The 22,963-nt window shown below is 42.3% G+C and overlaps 2 protein-coding genes across 4 annotated transcripts in view; one reads left to right on the top strand and one right to left on the bottom strand.

The window, feature by feature from the left end:
- Nucleotides 1–15,860, bottom strand: part of SEC61B (SEC61 translocon subunit beta) — a 102,971-nt gene extending 87,111 nt beyond the window's left edge. Inside the window, exons 1-4 of one of the 3 annotated variants that reach the window (XM_057368340.1) lie at nucleotides 15,595–15,723; nucleotides 15,397–15,494; nucleotides 14,669–14,770; nucleotides 10,354–10,687 (exon numbers count right to left, since the gene is read on the bottom strand). In XM_057368340.1, coding sequence (XP_057224323.1) covers nucleotides 10,600–10,687; nucleotides 14,669–14,770; nucleotides 15,397–15,494; nucleotides 15,595–15,597 — 291 coding nt within the window. In that variant the 5' untranslated portion in view covers nucleotides 15,598–15,723 and the 3' untranslated portion in view covers nucleotides 10,354–10,599. Of the gene's footprint in view, nucleotides 1–10,353; nucleotides 10,688–14,668; nucleotides 14,771–15,396; nucleotides 15,495–15,594 lie in introns of those variants that run through there. The other 2 variants (XM_057368338.1, XM_057368339.1) reach the window with 2 other exon arrangements.
- A 63-nt stretch (nucleotides 15,861–15,923) lies between these two features.
- ALG2 (ALG2 alpha-1,3/1,6-mannosyltransferase) lies at nucleotides 15,924–20,331 on the top strand. Its single transcript, XM_057368337.1, has 2 exons — nucleotides 15,924–16,352; nucleotides 18,232–20,331. Exons 1-2 carry the CDS (start codon nucleotides 15,999–16,001, stop codon nucleotides 19,132–19,134), a joined length of 1,257 nt encoding a protein of 418 aa, XP_057224320.1. The 5' UTR covers nucleotides 15,924–15,998; the 3' UTR covers nucleotides 19,135–20,331.
- The last annotated feature ends 2,632 nt before the right edge of the window (nucleotides 20,332–22,963 follow it).

The raw sequence follows: 22,963 nt of genomic DNA, 5'->3' as shown, positions 1-22,963 counted from the left end.
TCCTGTTGAGCAGCTTTCCAACCACTGTTCCCACCTGCAGCACTGACTGGAGTTGTTGCACTCTCACTGTTTAACCTCATGGACTTGTCTTCAGCCCATTGATCCAGCCTGGCCAGGTCCCTCTGCAGATCCTTCCTGCCCTTCAGCAGATCAACTCCCACGTAACATGGTGATATCAGTGAACTTACCGAGATGCACTTGAACATCCAGATTGTCAATAAAGGTTTTAAGCAGTACTGACCCTAATACCGAGCCGTGGGGAACATCACTTGTGACCAACTGGATGTAACTCCATTCACCACAACCCAGACATCAAGACAGTTTAACCCAGAAAAGACTACACCTGTACAAGCCATGAACAGCCAGTTTCTGCAGGAGAATGCTGTGGAAGATGGTGTCAAATGCTTCACTGAAGTCTAGATAGATGAGCCTCTCTCTCATCTACTAGGTGGTTCACTTTGTCATAGGGAATCAGGCTGGCCAAGCAGGACTTGGCTTTCATAAATTCATGCTKGCTAGGCTTTCAGGACTGACTCCCACAGGATTCTGTCAATTRATCTCCTAAACAGGCCTGTCGGAAGTCCAAGGTGGCAGTTCTGCTGACACCACTCCTAACTTCACCCAGAATTGAAAACTCTCTCATTTCAGGGTCACTATGCCCAGGAAATACCAACCCATTTTCCTTTCCACTGCACCTCTGGGTCTTAACAATGACAGCCTCAGAGTAGAGGGAGAGGAACAGTGAGCTCCCAGCGTTCAAATCTTCTGCCAGTATGATGTCGATAGTTTCTTCTTCCTCAGCTTGGAATATGCTTGGAGTGCTTTTTACATGTTTTCTAACCCCCTCTGCACCTTGCCCTTTTTCCACTCATCTCCAACTCTATGTTACACACGTGTAACACTGTTACAAAACGTTTGTATTACCAATGTTGGATACTTAGTATTAGTTCTTTTGTTACCCCTAACTGGTTTTACCAGTTTCTGAAGATTGCCTTGCCTCAATTGCTTGCAAAGGACCTCTGGTGAGCTGTTCCTAGTCGTGGGGCCTCTGGTATCATTCTGTCCCTGTAACCCACAAGGTGCTTTATTCCAGGATCATACACAGTTCATTCTACAAGAATAAGTGCTTGTTATTAATATCTTCTAGTTACATATATATATATATATATATATATATATATATATATATATATATATAAAACTAGGTGCTATACCACACACAGATGTGCAAAGTGATCAAAACCTAAAACAAAGTAATCAATAGTTACTTGGTCATCAGACAGTCATTAAAACAGGTAAATAAGCTAAAACAAATCTACAGGCAGGCCAAGACAAGTCCATACAAAGGTTCAGAGGTCTCCACTGTTAACTTGAGACAAAGCCTGTGGCCTCATATCTACTTGGCTACAAGATTACAGCTGTTCCTTGCACCCTGGCCATATGATGGAGAACTGAAAATCCACCACAGAAGAATAYCCTGTCAAATTCTGAGCTTGAAAAAACCTCTCAAGAATTCATGTCTTCAGATCAAGTGAACCTCCGGGAAGTGGCAGGGACTGTGATGCAAACACTCTCTTTGAGATCAAATATTCAATTCAGACTAAATTAGAAGGGACTAGACTTCATTACTCATCAGTCAGTCTCCATGACAAATGTCTGAATTACAAATTTGCCATCATACAGGAAACAAACACACATTTTTATTCATTGCAAAGAAGAGCAAAACTGAAATTTCATGGCTGTGAAGATCATTTTAACATCTCTTTGGTCCAAATGAAAGCTTACTTCTCACCAGAATGAAGCGATTGTACTCCTGATAGGTTCTCACTACTCTTTCTCTAGCTTAAAATATGTGAATWAACAGTAGATGTGAGTCTTCAGGACAGCAGACATAATCCTCAGTCTCTGCTTGCATATCCAAACATAAATGCAGATTTAGACTGAAGCTCATCGTCTCTGACCTCTCTCACTCCATTTCAGTGTGTGTTACTCTGAAAAAAGTGGCTGTCTATGTAATGAAAAAAAAATGACACCTATGCAATCCACGTAATTCTTGGCTCAGCCTTTCCTCTTTCATGGTTTTTCTATTGAGGTTCTCTTATTTCAAGAGAGAAGTTACTATCAGACATAGAATCTCAAAGCACATGAAGAGGCTATATGACCTTTACATCTACTACCTTCCAAAAATACGAGATGTAATTTCAAGCTAACATGCTTCATATATTCATATTATTTTCAGGCACCTTCAACACCATCATTGTCATTTACCTCTATGCAGTCAATACAGAATTTGGTGAAGAAATTCCAGCTGATGATGTTGTTTAGAGAGGTGTTAGCCAGGACCATGGAGCTAAGCCCTTCACAGACAGAATGCAATCCTAGACCACAAAGACTGACTTCCAAGATCTGCTCTGGGTAGTTTAGCAAACATTACCATGTRCTGAGTCTTCAATGCATAGAAAAGAGGAGGCCAAAATTTTCAGGATTTTCAGTGTCTTTTGTTTKCAACCTCTCAACCACATTGATTTGAGCAACTTCTTTCAAAACAAAGGGAACAGAAGAAAAAATAGTAATTGTAACTGCAGAATTTTTTCAAAARCTATAATTTCCCCAAAGAAGATAAGATTTCCTGTGTGTCCTGTGTAGCAAAAGCAAAGACTCYTGTTTACAGAGATAAAACAGATTGGAAAAACCCAGCCTTTGTGACTGAAGAATGTCCCCACCTCTTAAATACTGGAAGTTGTTATTGATTTCCCCAGCAGATGGAGTAGCATATACAGTTTTGATGATTCCTGMAGATATGGGATTTATTTATTAGCAATGCATACTATGTTCTTAGCTAATATCATGGAACTCTACTTGGTTCAGTCTATCAAAAATTCAAGCTCCAAAGACTGAATAAAATAACAGACAAAACTAAGAATCTTCTTTCTCTCCATAACTCTTAATGACCTTTGAAAATATGGAGTGAATTTTATTGAGATTCTGCTTTACCTTCAGCTCCTTGCATCACCTGCTGTGCAGCAGAGCAGCAGAAACATCACAAATCTCAGAGGATGCAGACTTTCAAGGCAGTGGCAAAAAGATTCCACAAGAATCATATGGTCATAGGATCATTCAGGTTGGAAGAGACCTTGAAAAGTCATGTAGTGCAACCCTCTGTTACCTACAACTCAACATTTAAGAGCTCAGATCACGTTTCCCAAGGTTTTATCCATCAGGTCTTGAAAACATCCAATGGAGAAAGGAGACTGCACAATTGCTTGGGTCAACCTTGGCTCAACCATCCTCATGGTGAAAAGGTATCTCCTTATACCCAATCTGTCTCATTTCAACCTGAACCCTTTGTTTCTTGCCCTCCTGCCATAACTGCTGTGAAAAGACTGCCTTCAACTTCTCCATGACCTCTGTRTAGTTTTAGGAAGGATGCTATTAAGCCCAAATTTATCACTGTCTCTCATATACTGAGGGTGGATCACATGGGGTGAGAGGTGGACACAGCCAATCTCTGCTCTAAACTGACACATTGTGCCACTGTCCTCTTGTATTTCCTAGTGCTGACATGCATAGGATAACTCAGATGGACTTCATATTTTTATGCCAAGCACAGCTTTACATAAAGGAATATCTACAACTTAAGGACTCCAGAAATTCTGCATTCCAGCCTGACCTGTGTCACTGAATTGCTATACAAAAAAAAAAGATCAAATTCTTTCATCTATACCCTGCTTCCAYGCAAAGAAAGCATACATCTCACAGGAAATATATACATTCAAGTTTCATCCCAACTCAGCAAGTGTGGCTTGAAACAAACATTATTATTTCTTCATTAATGTGACAAAAGAACACACCCCCTAATGCATAGAGATCAGTTTTGGAAGCAGATGTGAATAGGTGAGATCTACCCAATGCTTTCGTATCATTTTTTTTTTCTTGGAAATGGTGGGATGATGCCAGATCCTCTCAGCAGAAATYCAAGCAGTGCTTTCTGGCAATGAACCAGGGTGGCCACATACACACAGAAACTGGGAGTGGCACTGATGCAGTGTGGAAATGAAAGCAGGAGCAATGCACTGGCATTACTTTGATGCAAATGGCTCTATCTCACATACCACAACGAAGAGCATGACCTGTCATTACTGCCTTTCTCAGCAAGCAGAAGGAAGCAATGCCTGTCCAAGACCAACCAAGACCAAGCCAGCTCCTCAGTGAACTACATCCAGATCTGATATACACAGAATCACAGAGCTGCAGAATGGCTGGGATTGGAAGGGACCTTAAAGAATATCTAGTTCCAACCACCTCACCATTGACATATGAATGTCAATAAGTAACAACTGCTACTTATCAGGAGGTTATCAGGAGGTGAGCAGAAGCATTATGATTGCTTAAAACAGAAAARAACCTGAGGGGTTAATCTGGCCAAAGCCTGAAGGCAGAAAACTGTGAGAATAAAAAAATGATGGCGGTATAGCTTATTACTAATAGCTAGCAAGTAGCAGTGGTTCTTAGTGCTATAGGAGTTTTACCCAGCAGCATCAAGTGAGGGTGAGAAGGGAAATGTAGGATGGGAAGCACTGCATGAAAGCTCTTCCGTCACAGAAGGTACTGGAAATATTTAGCATGGGCGTGCTAATTAGGCATTGCAGTTACACTTTCAAATCTGGGACCTGATGGTGTTAAATGCACAGTGAAAAAATGAGACTTTKTATGAGAAAGAAYGGCTTTGATTCCATACATTTGCTGGTTTACAACAGCACAATGGAGTTACACTGGAATGCCAGAACCCATGGTGCCATCACTCTCCCACGTTAATCTGTCTTTGCAGGTTTTTCACAGTTGGGTACTTCACAAAGACACTTAAGAGTAMGATAGGATGCTGTGTTTGGAATGTATGCCAGTTTTTATGACAAAGTTCCTTGTAATCTGATCCATGAATTATCAGTAGCARTATTGTTTCCAACTTTAGCATTATCTGAAAGCCACTGTTCTACAGTAGATGGTGGAGACAGGATTTGGAGCATGAATACAATTGTTTCACAGCACTTTTCTACAAAACACGGTGATTAGGTGGCTTTTTAAAGATACCATCTTTTCATTACCTGATGCTCATGCACAGTAGGGGTAAGGCACAGGCTGACTTCCACCAACACCATCTTCCTGAAGTACAGGCATATTTACATYGCCTGTGAATCAGCTACAGATTTTACTAACCCTGGCATGACTACACCTACAAGTTCACTGCCAAGAGGTGTCTTTTTATACAGGGAGATAGCCAACTGCTGTACTTATCCCAGTGTACCTTCTCAGGCAAGGCATGGGAAGTTCACATAACTTAAATTATGGCGTTTGATCAGCCTGTAAAAAGCTTTAATGCTGCATTGCCTGCAAGAGCAGGGAAAGTGAACTTTGGGGCATTGGTATTATTTTCTCCCACTCTCCCACATCTATACGGCAAAGATAAGCCCGTTGTACATTCAAACATGTGTCTGTACCCAAACTCCCCGGAAAACAGCCAAGCTTCAGCCACTACACGAAATCTGTCTGGTCAGCACTGGCTGCTACCTGGGATTATATGAAGACACAATTTCCTCAACGCTTTTAGGATCTTGTCTACTTGAGAATGAGGAGAAAACCACCCAGCCTTGAGACTGGACAAATGTTCTGAGAGAAAGAACCAGGACTTTCATCCCAACAAACAATGGGTCTGCCAGAGGCAAAGGCTCCCCCTTGGAGACAAGGGGARGAGAAGCTGTCCACCAAATGGAGCATTTGGACACACAGGTATCACGCTGGTATGCAGTGGCTTTAACTCATTTTCGCAGACTATCATAAAGATACTTTCTWATTGGAAAAGAAGTGCCTGGAAGAATGGTTACAGTTGTATTCCTAGAGCCTCTTTTCCTTTCAGAGAATTAGTCAGTTCARTGGCAGAAAAAATACAGGGTGAATATTTACTTGGAAGTTTTCTTCCTTCTGGATTCACTGGGAACGCTGAGAGGAAATTCAGAAAAACACACTTTTAAAATGAAATCATACCAGAAATTAACTTTTATGTGTTGCTCTGGCCACCTAGTGCATGTTGTAGGCATCTTCTAGTATAGTCTRTGTGAGATCTACACGTAACAGAAATGGTACAGGCTATTGAGAAGTAAGAACTTTATATAAATCAGTTTATGAGCCAGCAGATAGATCTGAATGCACAGGTGGTGAGYGAGAAATGAATAAGCAGAAGGCCYGGGAACAGTGCCTAGTGAATTTTGGGAAGGCACTCTCAAGCGCGTCTGAGTTTTCACTGCATCCTCCACGCATGAGGCTAGAGCCTGTCCTTATGTGAAATCCAGTATCTCAGTGCCAGGATTACACTCAAGCCCAGACATATCAGGTTTTCTGAGGATGGTCATAAACAGGGACAGAAGCTTAAAGTAATCCTGCAGTGATGCAAACTCACTGTCGTKATGCTGGCTGGACGGCAACTGGTCTCATTATTTGCATCTTCAGCAAGTTTATGAGGACAGCAAAATTCACAAATTGGTAGCTGGTGGAAAAGAGTATTGCAATCTCAGGGACCTGAGCAGTGTGGAAAAATAAGCCAACAAAAACATCCTGAACTTCAGGACAGACAAATTTGAAGCCCTGTATCTTGGATGGAGCAACTCCATGCAGTGAGATGTGGCCTGACTCTCCAGAGAGCAGCTCTGCACAGAATGTACCAGTGGACACAAACCAGTAGCACACTGCAGCAGCGAGGAAAGTGAACCCTGGGGCAAGATGCACAATGAGCATGTCAAGCAAAGCACTCCCAAAAGTACTCCTTTTTGAGACACTTATTTGGAAAACTRTGTTTTGGGCCCCCAATGCAAAAGAAACACTTAACAAACTGGAGAATCTAGGAGAGGAACACTTAGATGGTTGGAGGCTGGAGCATGTGACACACAGGGACAGAGACACCCAGGCTTGTTTCACTCAAGAGGCTGAGGGAAAAACACAAGCTGTTGTCCTCCCCTAAGGCTAGAAAGCAGATGGAGCTAGASCCCACCCAGCAATGCACAACAAGAGGACTAGAGGCAGTTACTGCAAGGTCCAACAAATGGATTCTAACGGCATATAACAAAAAATATCTTCAGAGAGTGGTTAAGCACAGGGACAAGWACCCAGAGAAACCCTTTCCTTGGAGATTTTCAAAAGGCAATTGCACAAGGCCCTCAGCGATCCGATCAAGCCTTGATGACTACACTGCTCTGAGCAGGGGGCTGCCTCAAAGACATCCACAGGTTCCTATAGCAAAGTATATTTTGCTATGATCTATACCCATATGTTCAATACTATTTCACATTGTTGTGGCTATCTAAAGTGCTGATTMTAATGTGACTTTACATTGGAAAATATTGACATTTGCAATTACCTTTCACTGCYATTTCAATCAAACAAAAACAAATTATTAAGAACTTAGAAAAACCCCYACATTTAATTAATTTTATTCATTGATTACTGTTTGAAGTAAAGGAAGGAATATGGAAACAAAAATGGAGCAAAATTAGAAAGCGAGGTCTACCAAACCCAACAAATGTATCAGGTTCAGATTCACATTGAACGACAGTATTTTGGTCCTTTACAAACTTCTGCGCAGTTGTATCATGCAGATATGTTTGTTTCCCTCCAACGTGTCTTCTTGAGGTGAGGAACACACACCTTCTCCCCCACTGATTACAATAAATGCCATACTCTAACTGCATAGTGCTTTTATGTAAGACASGAGTAACATTACTTACCAGCCAATCTTGGGAATTTAAGGCAACAGTCAGCTCAGTCTATCTTGTATTTCCATGATATACCAGCAGGCATAAAAAGCCAAAGTCTTACTAATTCCTATTCACCTGATACAAAGCTTTTCAAATTACTGTCCTTTCTTTTTTACTACCTATTACTGAAAGACTAGTTCTCTGTATTACAGATTAGCTACTGTTGATCAGTCTGGCTATAATTTATTCACCCAGGTCAAACAAAATTTCATATGCATTATTAGCCAAAATTCTGGTAAGTCTCTGCAGCCTGCATTTCTTTATCTGTAACTCTCTGGAAGAGAAGTTTGATAAACATCAGTTGCAAGATTCCATTACAAACTCTGTACATGAAACACTAATATGAGCATGAATATCCAACACATTCATTCTAATAATTAAAATAATCACATTGAAAATACACAATAGAGAAATCTGTGTTTTAAGGACGTACAAGGAATAKAACACAAAGCTATGGATACTTCAGCTAGCTGAACCCAACTAAATTATCAYCAGAGGTAAGCTGACACAAAATATAAAGTCAAGAAAGGGTGGGAAGTAATTTGTGCAAAACTAAAGACATTAGACTCTTTTAACAGTGCATGCAAAAATCCATGATACAGGCCATTCTGGAAAACAAAATACTTAAGCAAYGACAGCACTGTCAAAATAGTCAACATTTTTACACTCAGTTGAATTAAATGTATTAAAAGTATTTCAATGTATTAAAATTTAACAAAAGGCTGTACAGCAATAAGCCTTCTCCCCTTTTCCAAGATCATCAATTCTGGTCTTTAGAAGCAGCAGGACACCAAAAAGGCAAAACTATGGAAGGTTTTAAACAGAGTTATTTGATGTGGGAAAACAACTTTTAGGGACTGGAAATGTTTCAAAGAAAATTGTTTCCTGCCGTATTAGAAAACAGTCCAACAGTGTATTAGAAAAAGTAGTAAAAAAAGAGGTTACCTACTTTGATATTACTATTATCCCTTATTCCTTACCATTATACTAGACTATTCCATTCCTTTTCCTTTGAGCACCTTAAATTAGCTCAATTGCTGTTCACATGATCAGCAAAACCACTGACCTGCATTTGGTCTTCTCYTTACGTTTTCTTGCTTTAAGAWGAAATTGCTGACTGTACAGATTTAATTTTCTTGCTAAGCAAAGCATTGAAGTGAGAGATCCTTATCTCATCTTTTGAAGTGAGGGCTGAGCTAACCCTTTACTTGCTTTATTTTCCCTTGTGTTTTAACTTCCCCTCCATATTCATGGAGGTAAATGATTTATGGATCCTTTTCCCTTTGATGCATGATTTATTTGTATCAGTTTCCACCAGTTTAGCGTTCTGCTACACTTTAAGTCACCACTACCTTTAAGTCACCAAAATTGCCCGTTTCTCAACCTCCGAACCTCTRAAAATACAACCTTCCTACTACTACATTTTCTAAGATAATTTTCAGTTTCTGCTCMAAGACTTCTATCTTTCCCTCTACATTTACACTAGGTACTATGGCTTGAGTAGAGCTCAAAACAATTGTCTCTAACCCCAAGAATATATTCCTTATTCTTGKTTTTGCTCTGAACAGTTTGGTCTTTTCAGAAGTAACACTAATTTAAGAACTGCTTTAAGGAAGGTGGTAAGAGAGGCTGCTTCATGCAGTTAGCACTTCTGTCAAAGCTGCATAACTAAGAATATTGTTWTACCATTACAAACTGATATTCAACCAGGACTTTACGTGAACAGCAGACTAAAATAGTTCTACCCAACTTCAAGACCATATTAGCAGTGAGAAATGCAAATGCACAAATATGTAAATACCWTTAAAAAGAGGAGGAAGAGCTGTCTGACTGTTCAAAAGGAAAATARTGAATATCCACAWGCAWACTGGAGTGATTATCTGAAGCAACACTTAGCTTAGTATCTCAGCCTATTTGCATGTCTTGTTATTTAAAATGCATCCATTGCTTTTCCAGTCTTCCTATTCCATTTAATTCTCCTTGAAAGATCTGGACCTCCAGTCATAGAATCACAGAATATCCTAAGTTGGACATGACCCATGTTGTTGGACTGAAGTCCAACTCCTGGCTCCGCACAGGACAGCCCCAAGAATCACACCATGTGCCTGAGAGTGAAAAATGTCTTTGACAGCTACATAATTACTCTATTTTAAATCAGTTAGGTACCAGTACATGTTGTTCGTCAAGTGCAGTTTGAACAAACAAGCACATTTATATAACTTTWATATATAATTAGCATTGAGTAAAGTTTAAGTTGCATTAAGGAAATAAATAAATCCACCTATTTTTCTAGAGTTAACAGAAGAAMATGACCATCTCAGCACAGGTTTATTTAAACAAGGATTTTGGTTACTYCATGTTTGTGAACCTGATTTTTGTCTCTTCCATTCACAAAAAGACCATCTAGCATTAAATTAAACAGCAAATATAGTATGGAAGAATCTGGTTTGAACTGTCAAATGGCATTTACTCAGAAATACGATTACGAAAACCACAAGTAAAATGTGTTAGCCATGGTATGCTGGAAGAGGAAAAAATACAGTTAAGACTGTTTCTATTTCCATATACAACTTTTATTGCAATACCTGTATTCTAAGTGTACAGATACAAATATAAAATGACCCATGACAGGCTTTAAAGCTGCCCAAGTAGCAAACTGAGAAATTAATTCGGTATTATAGCCCAAGTTGACAGGACTTCAACAGGTGATAGGAAGCTTCCCCAGTCTCTCTCCAAGAACAACCAGGATCCACCATAGTTTTGGTCCAAGATGTATGCTTTAAGTTGGCAGCTGAGTCTAGGAACGAGTGTATTTACCCCAGATGTGCAGCATAAACACAGAAGCAATAAAAAGAAGACTCATGACCAAAACTGGAACAGGTCCACTAAAAATAAAGAGAAAATGCATTAACATAAAAAAGAAGTCTGTCTTGCCCAAAGGCCASTCATTATCAGCCAAGTGAGCTCATCAGTTTATAAGAAATTGTATGACAATACTCTTCTTCCATTCCCACAGAAATACCCTAAAGCACATAGAAATGAGATAGCCATCTCTATCAAAAACTGCTGCTGCCACTGTTTTTAAAGACAGTTCTACACACCCTAAATGTTACACAAAAGAGCACAGGAGAGTAACAAAAAAATAACTTGCTTAAAAACCCATTAATGGTTCATTACTCTGCACCCTTATTTTCACAATCTCTGGAGAAGTATCCTCTRTGTTTACTACTCAGATAGCCACCTGAGCAGAGATGCAGTCCGATACAAAAACCAACAGAGTCCTCTAGCGGCTACTAAAATTTTGGCATAAAATTCTCATTAGCTGTTTTATRTTAGGGTTTTTATTTCTTTTGAAAACAATGGCAGCAGTGGGTGATAGACAGGGAATTCTGCTTTCTAGAAAAACATACACCAAGTGGAAAAGCTACATCATTAAACCTTTACCTAAAATGAATGACTTAATAATTTTTTTTCACCTCCTTACTTTTATATATTGTTTCGAAATTGTATAGTGATGCTTTAAAAAACCAGGTTACTCTTAGGGTGCATAYTGATACCTTCAATCAGCTGTTTCATGCTGTTCTGAGATACAATTACATCATTACACACACTCAACACTCCTTCATAGCACTCATTTCATACAATCTCATTTCTGATTTCAACATGCTATTGGGAAATCTGATATCCAGCCTGTGCTACCCTTCAGATTACTGTTTATAAGCAGGCAAATGCTACCTGAATACAAAGTAAAAAAAAAAAAAAAAGGAAACTGAAAAAGGATTCAAAGAGTTTACTGACATTTTTCTATGAGATCATGATCCACATACTTCAGATGTTCACAACTGCAATCTTACACTGGGTTTTAAAACTCAATTTTTATCTATCATACTTAGACATATTTGGCTATGGAGAACCCTGAACACAGACATAAAACATTTAGCAAATAAACCCATAACAAAATAAACTAAGTCCACATACACAGTGATGATATACACAACCCCTTCAAGGGCTATCTTTCTCTAAGCAACAGAACATAATTCTCAAACCCCAGCATTTTATACATGTAAATAAATATAATAATTTTATMATTTTTATTAATTTATATATATTTATACATGTAATTTTATATCCTACATAATATAAATCATAATTTATAGTCCTTACACTACATCTGAATTACTATTTCATTCATTTGAGCCTTCAGCAGTAGGAATAGGTAAGCTGCTCTGTCAAAGGCACACGGGGATAAAGGAGAACAAYTAATCAGAACAGAACTACATGGAAATAAAAAGAGGAGACTGATGGTGTGTTCAGTGTGTTTTTTAAACATGCAGATGACATTGAACCCTTAAAGAATAATCAGCTCTCCAATACTGACACATACACCTCATTTCCTCGACTCCCAAAGAAAACCTGTTGACACAAACACCTGCATCTTCTCAGCCCACCATAAATAAATAAATGGATTCAGACACCTCAAAAGATTTGGTACTGCACATTCTCAGAATGCCTTTCATAAGGCCTTACATTGTACCACAAACCAGATTTGATTTTTTATCCACAGGAAATGTTGCCTATAGCTTTTTAAGCAGGACAGCCCAAGACAAGATACAAGAACTACATGTACCAAGTGACCCAAAAAGAAGAAAAAGTTTGGGTTTGATTTTCTTTTCAAAGTATGTAATCTCCAAGCTTTAATGAGAAAAAWATCATATCCCACTCTCAGCCAAATCCTCCACAAATCCCTTTCGCTAATAGTTGTTTTTAAAGGCATACACATCTTGAAGCATCTTATAATGCAGGTAAAGGATCTTTCCTGAGGGTAACCAACTTGCYTATTCAATATATTTATTATTTTGGATGTTAAATAGATATAAAATACCCAAAGCATTGATATAATTCTACACAATATAAAACTGAAACTTTTTTATCTAGAGCAAAATCCCCCTCAGTRTAGCTAGTATGAATTAACCTGTCTTCAGGTGGTTTTATGTATTTTTTCACAGTAATTTCAAGAGCATGCATTTTAAACAATAGGAAAAAACACCAAAAAAGCCCACCTACCACCACTACCAGGCTAAGCTTTCACACTGCTTTATGCAGTGATCACAACCATCTCTAAAAACAACTTCAGCTGGAGCATTTACTTTGTTTGTATCACAAACCCTCTATAATCCATTCTCACTTTAAAGCCTACTAAACAGATCATAACAGTTGGTTGCTATGGGAAAAAAAAAATTTAGAAAAATACATGGAAAGTCATAAGCAAGAAAGTTGCGACCAAGCCATGGCTCAGAAGTTGTTACATCTAGCATGGGGTGTTTTGAAAAACCAACTCACTTGTATTGATCTGATTCTTCCATTAAAAGCCTGACCATACAGCTATCCAAAGTAGCTCCTAAAAAACCATTTCCAGTGTTCCAAAACCTTAAAATTGTGAAGCAGTGTAGCAACATAAGTAAGATGGGAAAATCTTTTTACTGATCTGCTTGCACTCAAGATGGAAACAACCATGAGTGGCCATTGAGCACCAAAAGTAAAACCACAGGATTCTCAAGAAAACTTAGCAAAATTGTTAAAGCTTGGATCACAACTCTACAAAAAAAAAATCATACTGCCCTTCTGTTTTTTTCTGTTTGGATTTATTAATTTTTTAATTGAGCTTTAGTAAGCCAAACAACAGAGAAAATAGTTGCCCTGCCTATCTAGATTTGCTCTAGAACACTATTGCTGCTCATTGTCTTTTCTTTGCCTTGTCTCCTCTCTAGATCCCATAAGGAATAAGCAAGGCAGAACAGCACTACTTTGGTGGTTTGCTGRATGCATTTTGTTTTTTAAAGTGTCAAGTGCATATGAAAATGAAAACACRTAAGACTACTTCAGAGGAAGGTTTACTTGTGGAACTATCACTAAGTAGGCTATCACTAGTACTTCCCCAAAGTGTTCTGTTTGTGCAGCCCTCTTAAAGAAGTCCAAAAGAAAATATTACTCAATTTGAGGAAAAAAAAAAAAAAACCACAAGCAAGAGGGTCAGCCCTGAGCATCTCAAGACTTTTCAACTTAGTAAGAACAAGAGGTCATGAACCAAAACTCTTCAGTAAGCAGAAATTCCCACTCAGGATACAACTTAGCATGCACTCATCACCTGAAATACACCTTCCACTTTTGTTACCCAAGTATTAAGCTGCACAGTTTGTTTGGGAAACTCATCTGAATGACTCAAACTGGACAAAAAAGCAAAAACTTGAGGTCTCTTTATGATTTAAGAGACATAACTAGATATTTGACCATAATCTTGGAATATTCACCTTGTAAAAAAGGAGATATACAAGGTGTAACAACCTGTTTGCTAGACAAGTTCAGCTAAAGTAATTTATCTGCAGTTTTTAATAGAATACCTGAGATGAAGTAAGCATATGGTATATTTTATTTTCACAGGGTGTACAGGATCACAACACAGCTATTATAAAACAAATCCCAAAAATTTTTACTTGGAAGAGAACGAAAACATGCACTTGGATGCCTAAATTGACTTAGACAAGTCATCTTTCTCAACAYCAAAGTGATTGCTCACAGTCTTCAAAGACCACTTAGGGTAAGATTTGGCAATTACGAAATGTAATTTGTACCTACCTTTTAAAAACCACTATAACTCTAAAAACTACTCCGGGGTAAGTATGTCACCTTACATATGTAAGTATGTAACTACTCCAGATTAAGTATGTCACCCCAACCATCAACTCACCAAGTTTCCCTATGCACACCAGAACACYGATATATTATTATTAATTCAAGGACTGGAAGACTACATAAGCAAGGGAACTTTACAGCTCTCAAGCCTACCACTACCCATTAACCCAACTTACACTTTGAGGCCTGGAGAGTCCTCAGTGTAGAATCGCCACATCCCGCCAGTCCCTGTGGACGTGGCACGGCCTGCACTCCTTGTCCCGCAGCTGGCATTTTTCCTTTAATGGACAACAGAAGGAAATAAAGACCAAACAACACGTTAGCACTCTGCCAGCTTGTAGGRCCAAGCACTCCAAGAGACTCCGCAGAAGCAAGATACTTCACAAACTCACAGAATCAAGTAGGTTGGAAAACACCTCTAAGATACTCAAGTCCAACCTATAACCCAACGCCACCATGTCAACCAGACCATGGCACAAAGTGCCCAGTCTTAAACACCTCCAGGGATGGTGACTTCACTATCTCCCTGGGCATTCTATTTCAATGTCGAATTGCCCCTTCTGTGAAAGAATTTCTCCTGATGTCCAAGCTAAACATTCCCTGGTGCAGCTTCTCCTATCCTGTCGCTACATTCCTGGGAGAAGAGACAGACCYCCACCTAGCTACAACGATTAAGGTCACCCCCGAGTCTCCTTTTCTCCAGGCTAAACACCCCCAGCTCCCTTAGCCTCTCCTCATAGGATTTGTGCTCCAGACCCTTCCCCAGCTCCGCTGCCCTTCTCTGGGCTCGCTCAGCCTGTGTTGCCACGTCAGCAGAGCGCACCAGCCTGGGCAGCCCCACGGGCAGAGGGCACGGCGGAGACAAGAGCTGCCCGCCCCACCATGGAGCCGCGGCGGCACCCACCTCTGYCGGACCGTGGATCCCGCGGCGCGGGGAGCCACAGCCTTGCTGGGAGAGCGGCCGGAGGAGCCGACGCTGGTGGCGCTGGGGTTGGGCCCGGGCTGCGGAGAGAGGAGAGAAGCGGGAGGGGGTGAGAGGCGGCGGGCACTGCCGGCGGGGAAGGGGCGCCTCGGCCGCCCCCCGCCTCGGGCGGCCCCTCACCATGGCGGCGGCGCTGGCTCGGGCTCGGCGCGGTCTCACACACGCTCCGCTACAGCCGCTCCGGCCACGTCCCTGCCCGCATCGGGCTCCGCCCCCGCGCCGCGCATCCCGGGACCACGCGGCTTCCCAGGATAATGCCTGAGCCGCACCGGCCCCTCATCCCCACACCCSTCGTTCGGCGGCCGCCGTTCCGGAGCGCTTTCCCCCGTAAGGCCTCGGTCGCGCCCGCTCCTTGCGCAGCGGCCGGGCCGGAGAGGGACCGCGCTAAACGGCGCGTCGGGCAGCGCCGGGGCCGCCAGGCGGGCGGGGCGGGCGGCGAGGCCCGGGAGGAAGGGAAGGAAGGCTGACGTGTCCCGCCGGGGCTGCCGGGCTGCGCATGCGACCCTGTCCCCACGGCAGCGGCCATGGAGGAGGAGGAGGCAGGAGGAGGAGGAGGAGGAGGAGGAGGAGGAGAGGGCCTGTCCGTGCTGTTCCTGCACCCGGACCTGGGCCTGGGCGGCGCGGAGCGGCTGGTGGTGGACGCGGCGCTGGCGCTGCGGGCGCGGGGCTGCCGGGTGCAGATTTGGACGGCGCACTACGACCCCGGGCGCTGCTTCGCGGAGACGCGCGGGCTGGCGGTGCGGCGGGCGGGCGGCTGGATCCCGCGCAGCCTGTGCGGCCGCGGGCACGCTCTCTGCGCCGCCCTGCGCATGGCCTTCGTGGCGCTCTACGTGCTGCTGCTCAGCGGAGAGACCTTCGACGCCTTCGTGTGCGACCAGGTGCGGGCACGGCCATGGGGGTTGGGGTGGAGATGGGCACCGGGGCGCCGGCCACACGGGAGGCAGGGACACTGGCAGGCTGCTCTTCACAGAATTGTTAGGGYTGGAAGGGGCCTCTGGTGATGATYTACTCCAAACCCCCTGTCAAGGCAGAGTCACCTAGAGCAGGTTACACTGGAACGCATCCAGGTGGATTTGGAATGTCTCCAGGCAAGGGGACTCTGCGACCTCCCTGGGCAGCCTGTTYAGCTCTGCCACCCTCGAGGTAAAGAGGGTCTTCCTCATGTTGATGTGAAACTTGTTCTGATTTAGCTTATGGCTGTTATTCCTCATCCTGTTGCTGGGCACCACTGAAAASAGTCTGTTACCATYCTCTTGGCACCAGCCTTTGAGGTATTTACATGGGTTAATGAGATCCCCCTCTGTCTTCTCCAGACTAAACATGCGCTACTCGTGCAGTCTCTCTTGAGAGAGAAGCTCCAGATCGCTCCCAGAACATCAAATCYCCACAAAATTGGATTTGTTATGTTGTGTACCACAAGCCAATAATGACACACTCAAGAGAGAGGCGTTGGTTGTTCATTTCAGAGCAGTGCAAGCCTGGCTGCTTTGCAGTGGTTCACAAATCAAGCACACCCCATTGGGCTTGGTGTGCCATCCTTTATAATCAGAAATTCAGAGTTAGTAACTTCCCAARTGCAGCCCCTCATAATGTGTGATTGGTTAATAATTTCCAGAGAAGGGCCGCTGGGGAAGGATCTGGAGCACAAGTCTTTTGAGGAGTGGCTGAGGGAGCTGGGGTGTTTAGGCTGGAGAAGAGGAGGCTTGCGGGGACCTTATCACCCTCTCTGAGTGCCTGAAAGGATGTTCTMGCAGGTGGGGCTGTTCTCCCTGACAGCTAGTGACAGGATGAGAGACCATGCAGTCTTAAGCTGCGTCAGAAGAGATTTTACTTGGACATTAGGAAGAATTTCTTCACAAAGAGGGTGRTTATACATTGGAATGGGCTGCCCAAGGAAGTGATGGAGTCACMGTCCCTARATATATTTAAGGAAAGACTAGACGTGGCACTTAGAACCATGGTCTATTTGACACAGTGGAGTTGGGTCATCATTTGGACTTGATGATCTCTTTTCCAACTTCATTGRTTCTGTGATTCCATACAAGTTACATAACCCAAATTAACTTATACACATGCTCAGGGAAATGGTCTTCGCCTGGGCAGGGGTTTTTGTGAGCTGTAGGTGTGTTTTCTAGTGTTATAATGAACATRGTTTAGCTATRGGATACARGGACCCTGAGYATTTTGCCAAGTTAGCAATGTATACATAGACATAAATCAAAGTATYGATTTACTACATCCTTAAAGCTTACTTCCAGGATGTCATTGACTAAGGATTGCTAGCTGCTGCCTGTTCTTCTGATTGGGTCTCCTTTCTAGCTGATTAGACTTGRAAGTGTACAAAAATCWTACATCAAAGAACATCCTGAATTAAGATAATCTTGATATATTCCACATTTTGCAATTCATCTCTTCCATTCTGGAGCAGCTGGGGGATGCCACTGGGGTTTGTCACTGCTGCTTGGGCTCTGTTCCCTGCATCCCTGGTAGTGGCAGGAGGAGGTGCTTGGAGAAGTCCTGTCTTGATGGGGCCTGGGTGGGATGCAGGGTGCCTTACTGAGGGAGAAATTATAGGGCCACAACAAGAGGTCCTGGATGAGGGAGTACAAGTTGATGTGCTTGCGGAGGGGAGAGGGAGAAGGCACTTGGTTTGCAAAGCACAGCTAGGCCCAGAGCACAGCTTTGAAATCACATGTGCACACTGGTAGCATCGATACAAATAATTAACCTCTCATCCATCTCTCCTGGTTGCACTAGGTGTCTGCCTGCATTCCTGTACTTAGACTGGCCAGAACCCGAAAGAAGGTTTTGTTCTACTGTCACTTTCCYGATCAACTTCTGACCAAGAGAGAATCTTTCCTAAAGCGCCTCTACAGATTGCCGCTCGACTGGCTGGAAGAGTACACGACTGGCATGGCAGACTGTATTGTTGTGAACAGCAAGTTTACTGCCAGCGTGTTCAAAGACACATTTAAGTCCCTATCTCACATAAACCCAGATGTCCTCTACCCATCACTCAACATCAGTAGCTTTGAAGAAATTGTTCCTGCAGATATAGCTGACCTGATACCGAAAAAGAAAAAGTTCTTGTTTCTTTCCATTAATAGGTATGAGAGAAAAAAGAATCTGGCATTGGCTCTGGAAGCTTTGCACAAACTTCGAGGGAGACTTGATTCTCATGAATGGGATGAAGTTCACCTGGTTATGGCAGGTGGTTACGATAAGCGAGTTCTGGAAAATGTGGAGCACTATGAAGAGCTGAGGAGACTGGCAGCTAAGCTTGGTGTTAACGACCATGTGACTTTTCTGAGATCATTCTCAGATGAACAGAAAATYTCTCTTTTTAGTAACTCTGTATGTGTGCTTTACACACCAAGCAATGAACATTTTGGCATTGTCCCTTTGGAGGCAATGTATATGAGATGTCCAGTTATAGCAGTTAATTCAGGTGGTCCTTTAGAATCAATCTCACATAATGTTACAGGATTTTTGTGTGATCCTRTGCCAACCCAATTTGCTGAGGCCATGGAAAAAATTGTGAGAGATCCTCTCTTAAAGGACACAATGGGAGCAGCTGGGAGAGTGAGAGTTATGGAAAARTTTTCTTCAGAAGCTTTCTCAGAACAGCTGTACCAATACATACGCAGATTAACAGAATAAAATTATATTCTTATATTTTACAATATTGTATCTCATTTGTRTAGGGGACCAGTATTCATTGTGACTGATGAAGAACCAGGAATATCTGAATGTCCATGTTTTGTTTCTCGTGCTGTCTTACGTCATGTGCCACAAAGAGCAAAACAAGTCCTTCTGTGTCATTAGAGGGTTAAAATGTGCGTGTGGTAGACTGATCTGCCATTGCAGAGGCTTTTTGTGCACTGTGCCTTGGGAAAATGTATGGTTAGATGGCAGTAAATTACTAGGAAAATTACTACATATTTTACTTTAATACTATATAGTATGGCTGATTAAATTTRCAAAGTGTGGATTTGTCCAGATAAGACATGCACAGCCTTATTTTTATTTATTTATGGTCATCAGTAATATGTAAGTGAAAGCTATCTCAGCTGAAGTATGGAGAGAATCGTACAGTCCAACCAACTGCATGTTTCAAAAAYACAGCAGTGTTAGGGATAGGAATGGTATGGTTTTAAAATGACTGACCTTTTAGTGGGTTTGTTCATTTGTATTGTGTAGTCACACTGGGTGGCAAAAAAGCATACAGGTGTGTGAGCAGGARGAAGTGAGACTAGAATAACAGCAAGGATATCGGACCACCTCAGGCAAAAATGTTAGTGCTACAATCTGTTTGTTGGTTACCTGCAGTGCTTAAAGGCGTAATTTTACTTCGGCAATTTCTGGTGTGTAGATGCTTAAATGGTGTCCCCTATATTTAAGATTTCATTCTAAATGATGGCACACTTTTTAATGAAGTCTTAATCTGGACCAGGCAATAAAGACCTTTTAACTAATTTAGTGGTAACTTTATGTTCTCCTAGTGTAGTGAGTGCACAGTACTATGGGGGTTTTCTCCAACCTGCTCTGTGGCAAGGAATGTATTTTTATTCATCTACCTCTCTAAGTGCATCTTTATTAGTTATTCTATTTGGTTACAACACACGTAATCCATACAGTTGAATTTTAAGTGTGAAAATAGATGGAATAGCTACAATTTCTTCATTCTTTGAAATCCAGTGTTATCTATAAAATACAATTTGTATTCTGAATTTTGCAGTTTCTATTTAAGGTAGTTTCAGGCATTTCCACATGTAGTACTTCACAACAGAGAGACCATTCTTTCTGTTGCTTAGGATYGAAACCCAGCTCTCAGTATACTTCTAAGGTTTTTATTTGAAAGTAAAACAAACAAAAATCCACAAACAAAGTTTGTCCTTGTCTTTAACCAGAAGTTGGAATTCTATAATTTTTATTCATTATGGAGTGAGAGCAGGTGATCTCACAGGTCCTATATCCTACATTTTTATTCAGTCAGAAAAACTGGCAAGCCTGAATCGACATTCTTTCTAGCCTGGTCCTTCATTTCTGCTCCTTTCCCACCCTTAAAAGTTTGCCTGAATCTTTATGCGACCTTTTCGTCATGGCTGTAGCAATGGGTAACTGAAGGATTGGAAGAGACAATGGTCTGTGGTCAGATTAACACCCTCAGGACATATTTGTCCTCGGTTTTAAGTTCCAGTTAGAAGGTGCAAGGTGGTTGGGGCCAGTTCCTGTGCTTGCTTAGTTTGTGTTACATTCTCCTCAATTGCACTGGAGTTAACCTGGATCCTGAGATAYCCTGTGCACTCTGGCCAGCATAGCTGCAGGGGTAGCTCCATTTCTGCTCCAGCCTTGGCCTGCAGCCCTTTCCTGAGCTGTGTTGCTGGCAGGCGTGTGCCTGTATCCTGCAGCTTCTGTTCACWGAGTTTCATGGATTCCACTTGGACCTGACCTGCCATCTCACATTTACCTGGTGATCACTGTGACTGTCAACAGCTACTATTGTCAGCAGGCTGCCCTGCTTGGGTTCTGTGCCCAGTGCGGTCACTGTTGATGTGATCTGCCCTGGCTTTTCATTGTTGCCCCTTGCAGAGCAGCCCCAGTCCTGCTGCTTCATGGCAGGTGGGTTGTTCCACATCAAGCCTGAGGCTGATTATCATGGAGCYTGGCCTTCAGGCTCCCAATCAGCCTCAGACTGGCCTCAGATTCCTGCAAGAAGCTGTGGTCAAATGTGTAGAAGTGCAGCACAGCACTGCAGGCTGCKTCAAGACCTCTTGCTTCCTATCTTGAGAAACCTGATCTAGTAAGAGATATCCTTGCCCATGGAAGGARGGTTGGATGACATGATCTTTAAAAGTCCCTTACAACCCWAACYATTCTGTCATTTTATRGTCTTCCAGAACCATTCRGTAGGGACTGTGCAATTGTGTTAGGATTTATTAGTTAGATGTGGCTAATCTTTACAGCCTCTCCATGTACCATATATCCCAGGGGACATTAGATGATCAGCAGTAGTAATATCCCAGAACAACCTGGGTTGTGACCATGTGGAATTCAATGGCCCTGTGATCCAAAACCAGGTAACTTTGTTCATTGAAACAGTGGAGGGACCACAACTGCAGTGGCCAAGCACTGATTGCTGGAGGTCCATCAGGGGAAATAGTTGGCCACTAAATACACAGATCAGTTGGCTCTGGAAACTGGGTGTGAAGAGCAAACCCCTTTAAAGTCTATGTCTGTCTGTGACCCTCAAAATGAGATGGTTAGGACTGGCCTGCCCCGGGGTTTGGGGCAGTCTATCAGTTGTATTCTGGTGGTAGGTCAGCAGCGCTGCCTCAAGAGTGCGCTACCACTCCTCAGACACAGCTTGGATTGCCAAGTGCTGTCTGGCTCAGATGGCAAAATTCCTGTTTGTGGTAGTGATCTGTCTAGAGAAAAAGACATGGGRTCACAGCTCTGGCTTTGGGTTGGATTCTGGGACACTATGGCCCCTTATGGCCCAGACACATCCTCTTCCATAACAAATGGAACCAGCCAAGACCCTAAGAAAGGCAAGATGTGATGAAAGACTTTCTGTTCTTCAGGAGCTGCATGTGCTTCTCATGTTCATGGGAAGTGAGGTCCCTTCCAAGAAGGCCCTATTGTAAGAACCATGACACTGGAGAACCCTATTAGGAATCCTTAAAGAAGCTGGGAAATTCTAAGAAACTCTGCACTTCCTGCACTAGAAGGGAATGAGCAGAAAATTGTTTTCTGAATCAGATATAGACGCTATGAGGATATTGTGATACCGTTTGATCTCTTCTGTGCTCTGACCACCTATGGTTCTGCCCATAATGTACTGTACATTCTGCTTGACAACTGTGTAGTTGTATTCTTGGCATCTTCATGCTCTGCAGCACTCAACAGGCGCACAGGCTGTGCCAGGGAAGTCCTGAGTCACTTGCAGCGCTGGTGACTCCATGTCAAACCCCAGAGATTGGCTCTTTTCAACAAAGTTCCTGGGATATCTGGTGGACCCCAACTGCTGGCATGTTGATCCCAGGTAGGCTGAAACCACCTTAAAATGGCAGGCTCATATTTTTTTGACAAAAAATGTGGAAAACTGGCGGTGGAGGTAGAGTGTGACATCAAGAGATTAAATCTGTGATTGCCCTTAAATGTTTKGAGATTATGCTGTGATTCATATTTTCATGTTCTCATGAGCCCTGAGGTTTGATGTGTTGGCTAAAGCAGTGTGCTAATAATGCCAGGGTGGTGGGTTTGATTTGGCACCGAGTTCCTTATTTTATGATAGTGTTGCTTTGTTTCCTCTCTGCTTCCTCTCCTCCATTTTGCAAATCCAACAAGAATCTTGATTATGGGCATAGAATCCAGGGTGGTTTTGTCAGTGACAAGCTACCTGTCAATTAAATGAAGGCATCTCCATCATGAGAGGACAGTAAGTACCCCCATATTTTACATGTCAGCATGTTCTAGGATATATCAA

The sequence above is a fragment of the Malurus melanocephalus genome, unplaced genomic scaffold (genome assembly GCF_030028575.1).
Source record: "Malurus melanocephalus ecotype Western Australia unplaced genomic scaffold, MMel_1.1 scaffold_90, whole genome shotgun sequence".
Classification (NCBI taxonomy): domain Eukaryota; kingdom Metazoa; phylum Chordata; class Aves; order Passeriformes; family Maluridae; genus Malurus; species Malurus melanocephalus.
The sequence above is the reverse complement of the archived record's forward strand: the minus strand, read 5'-3'. Positions and strand labels throughout refer to the sequence as shown.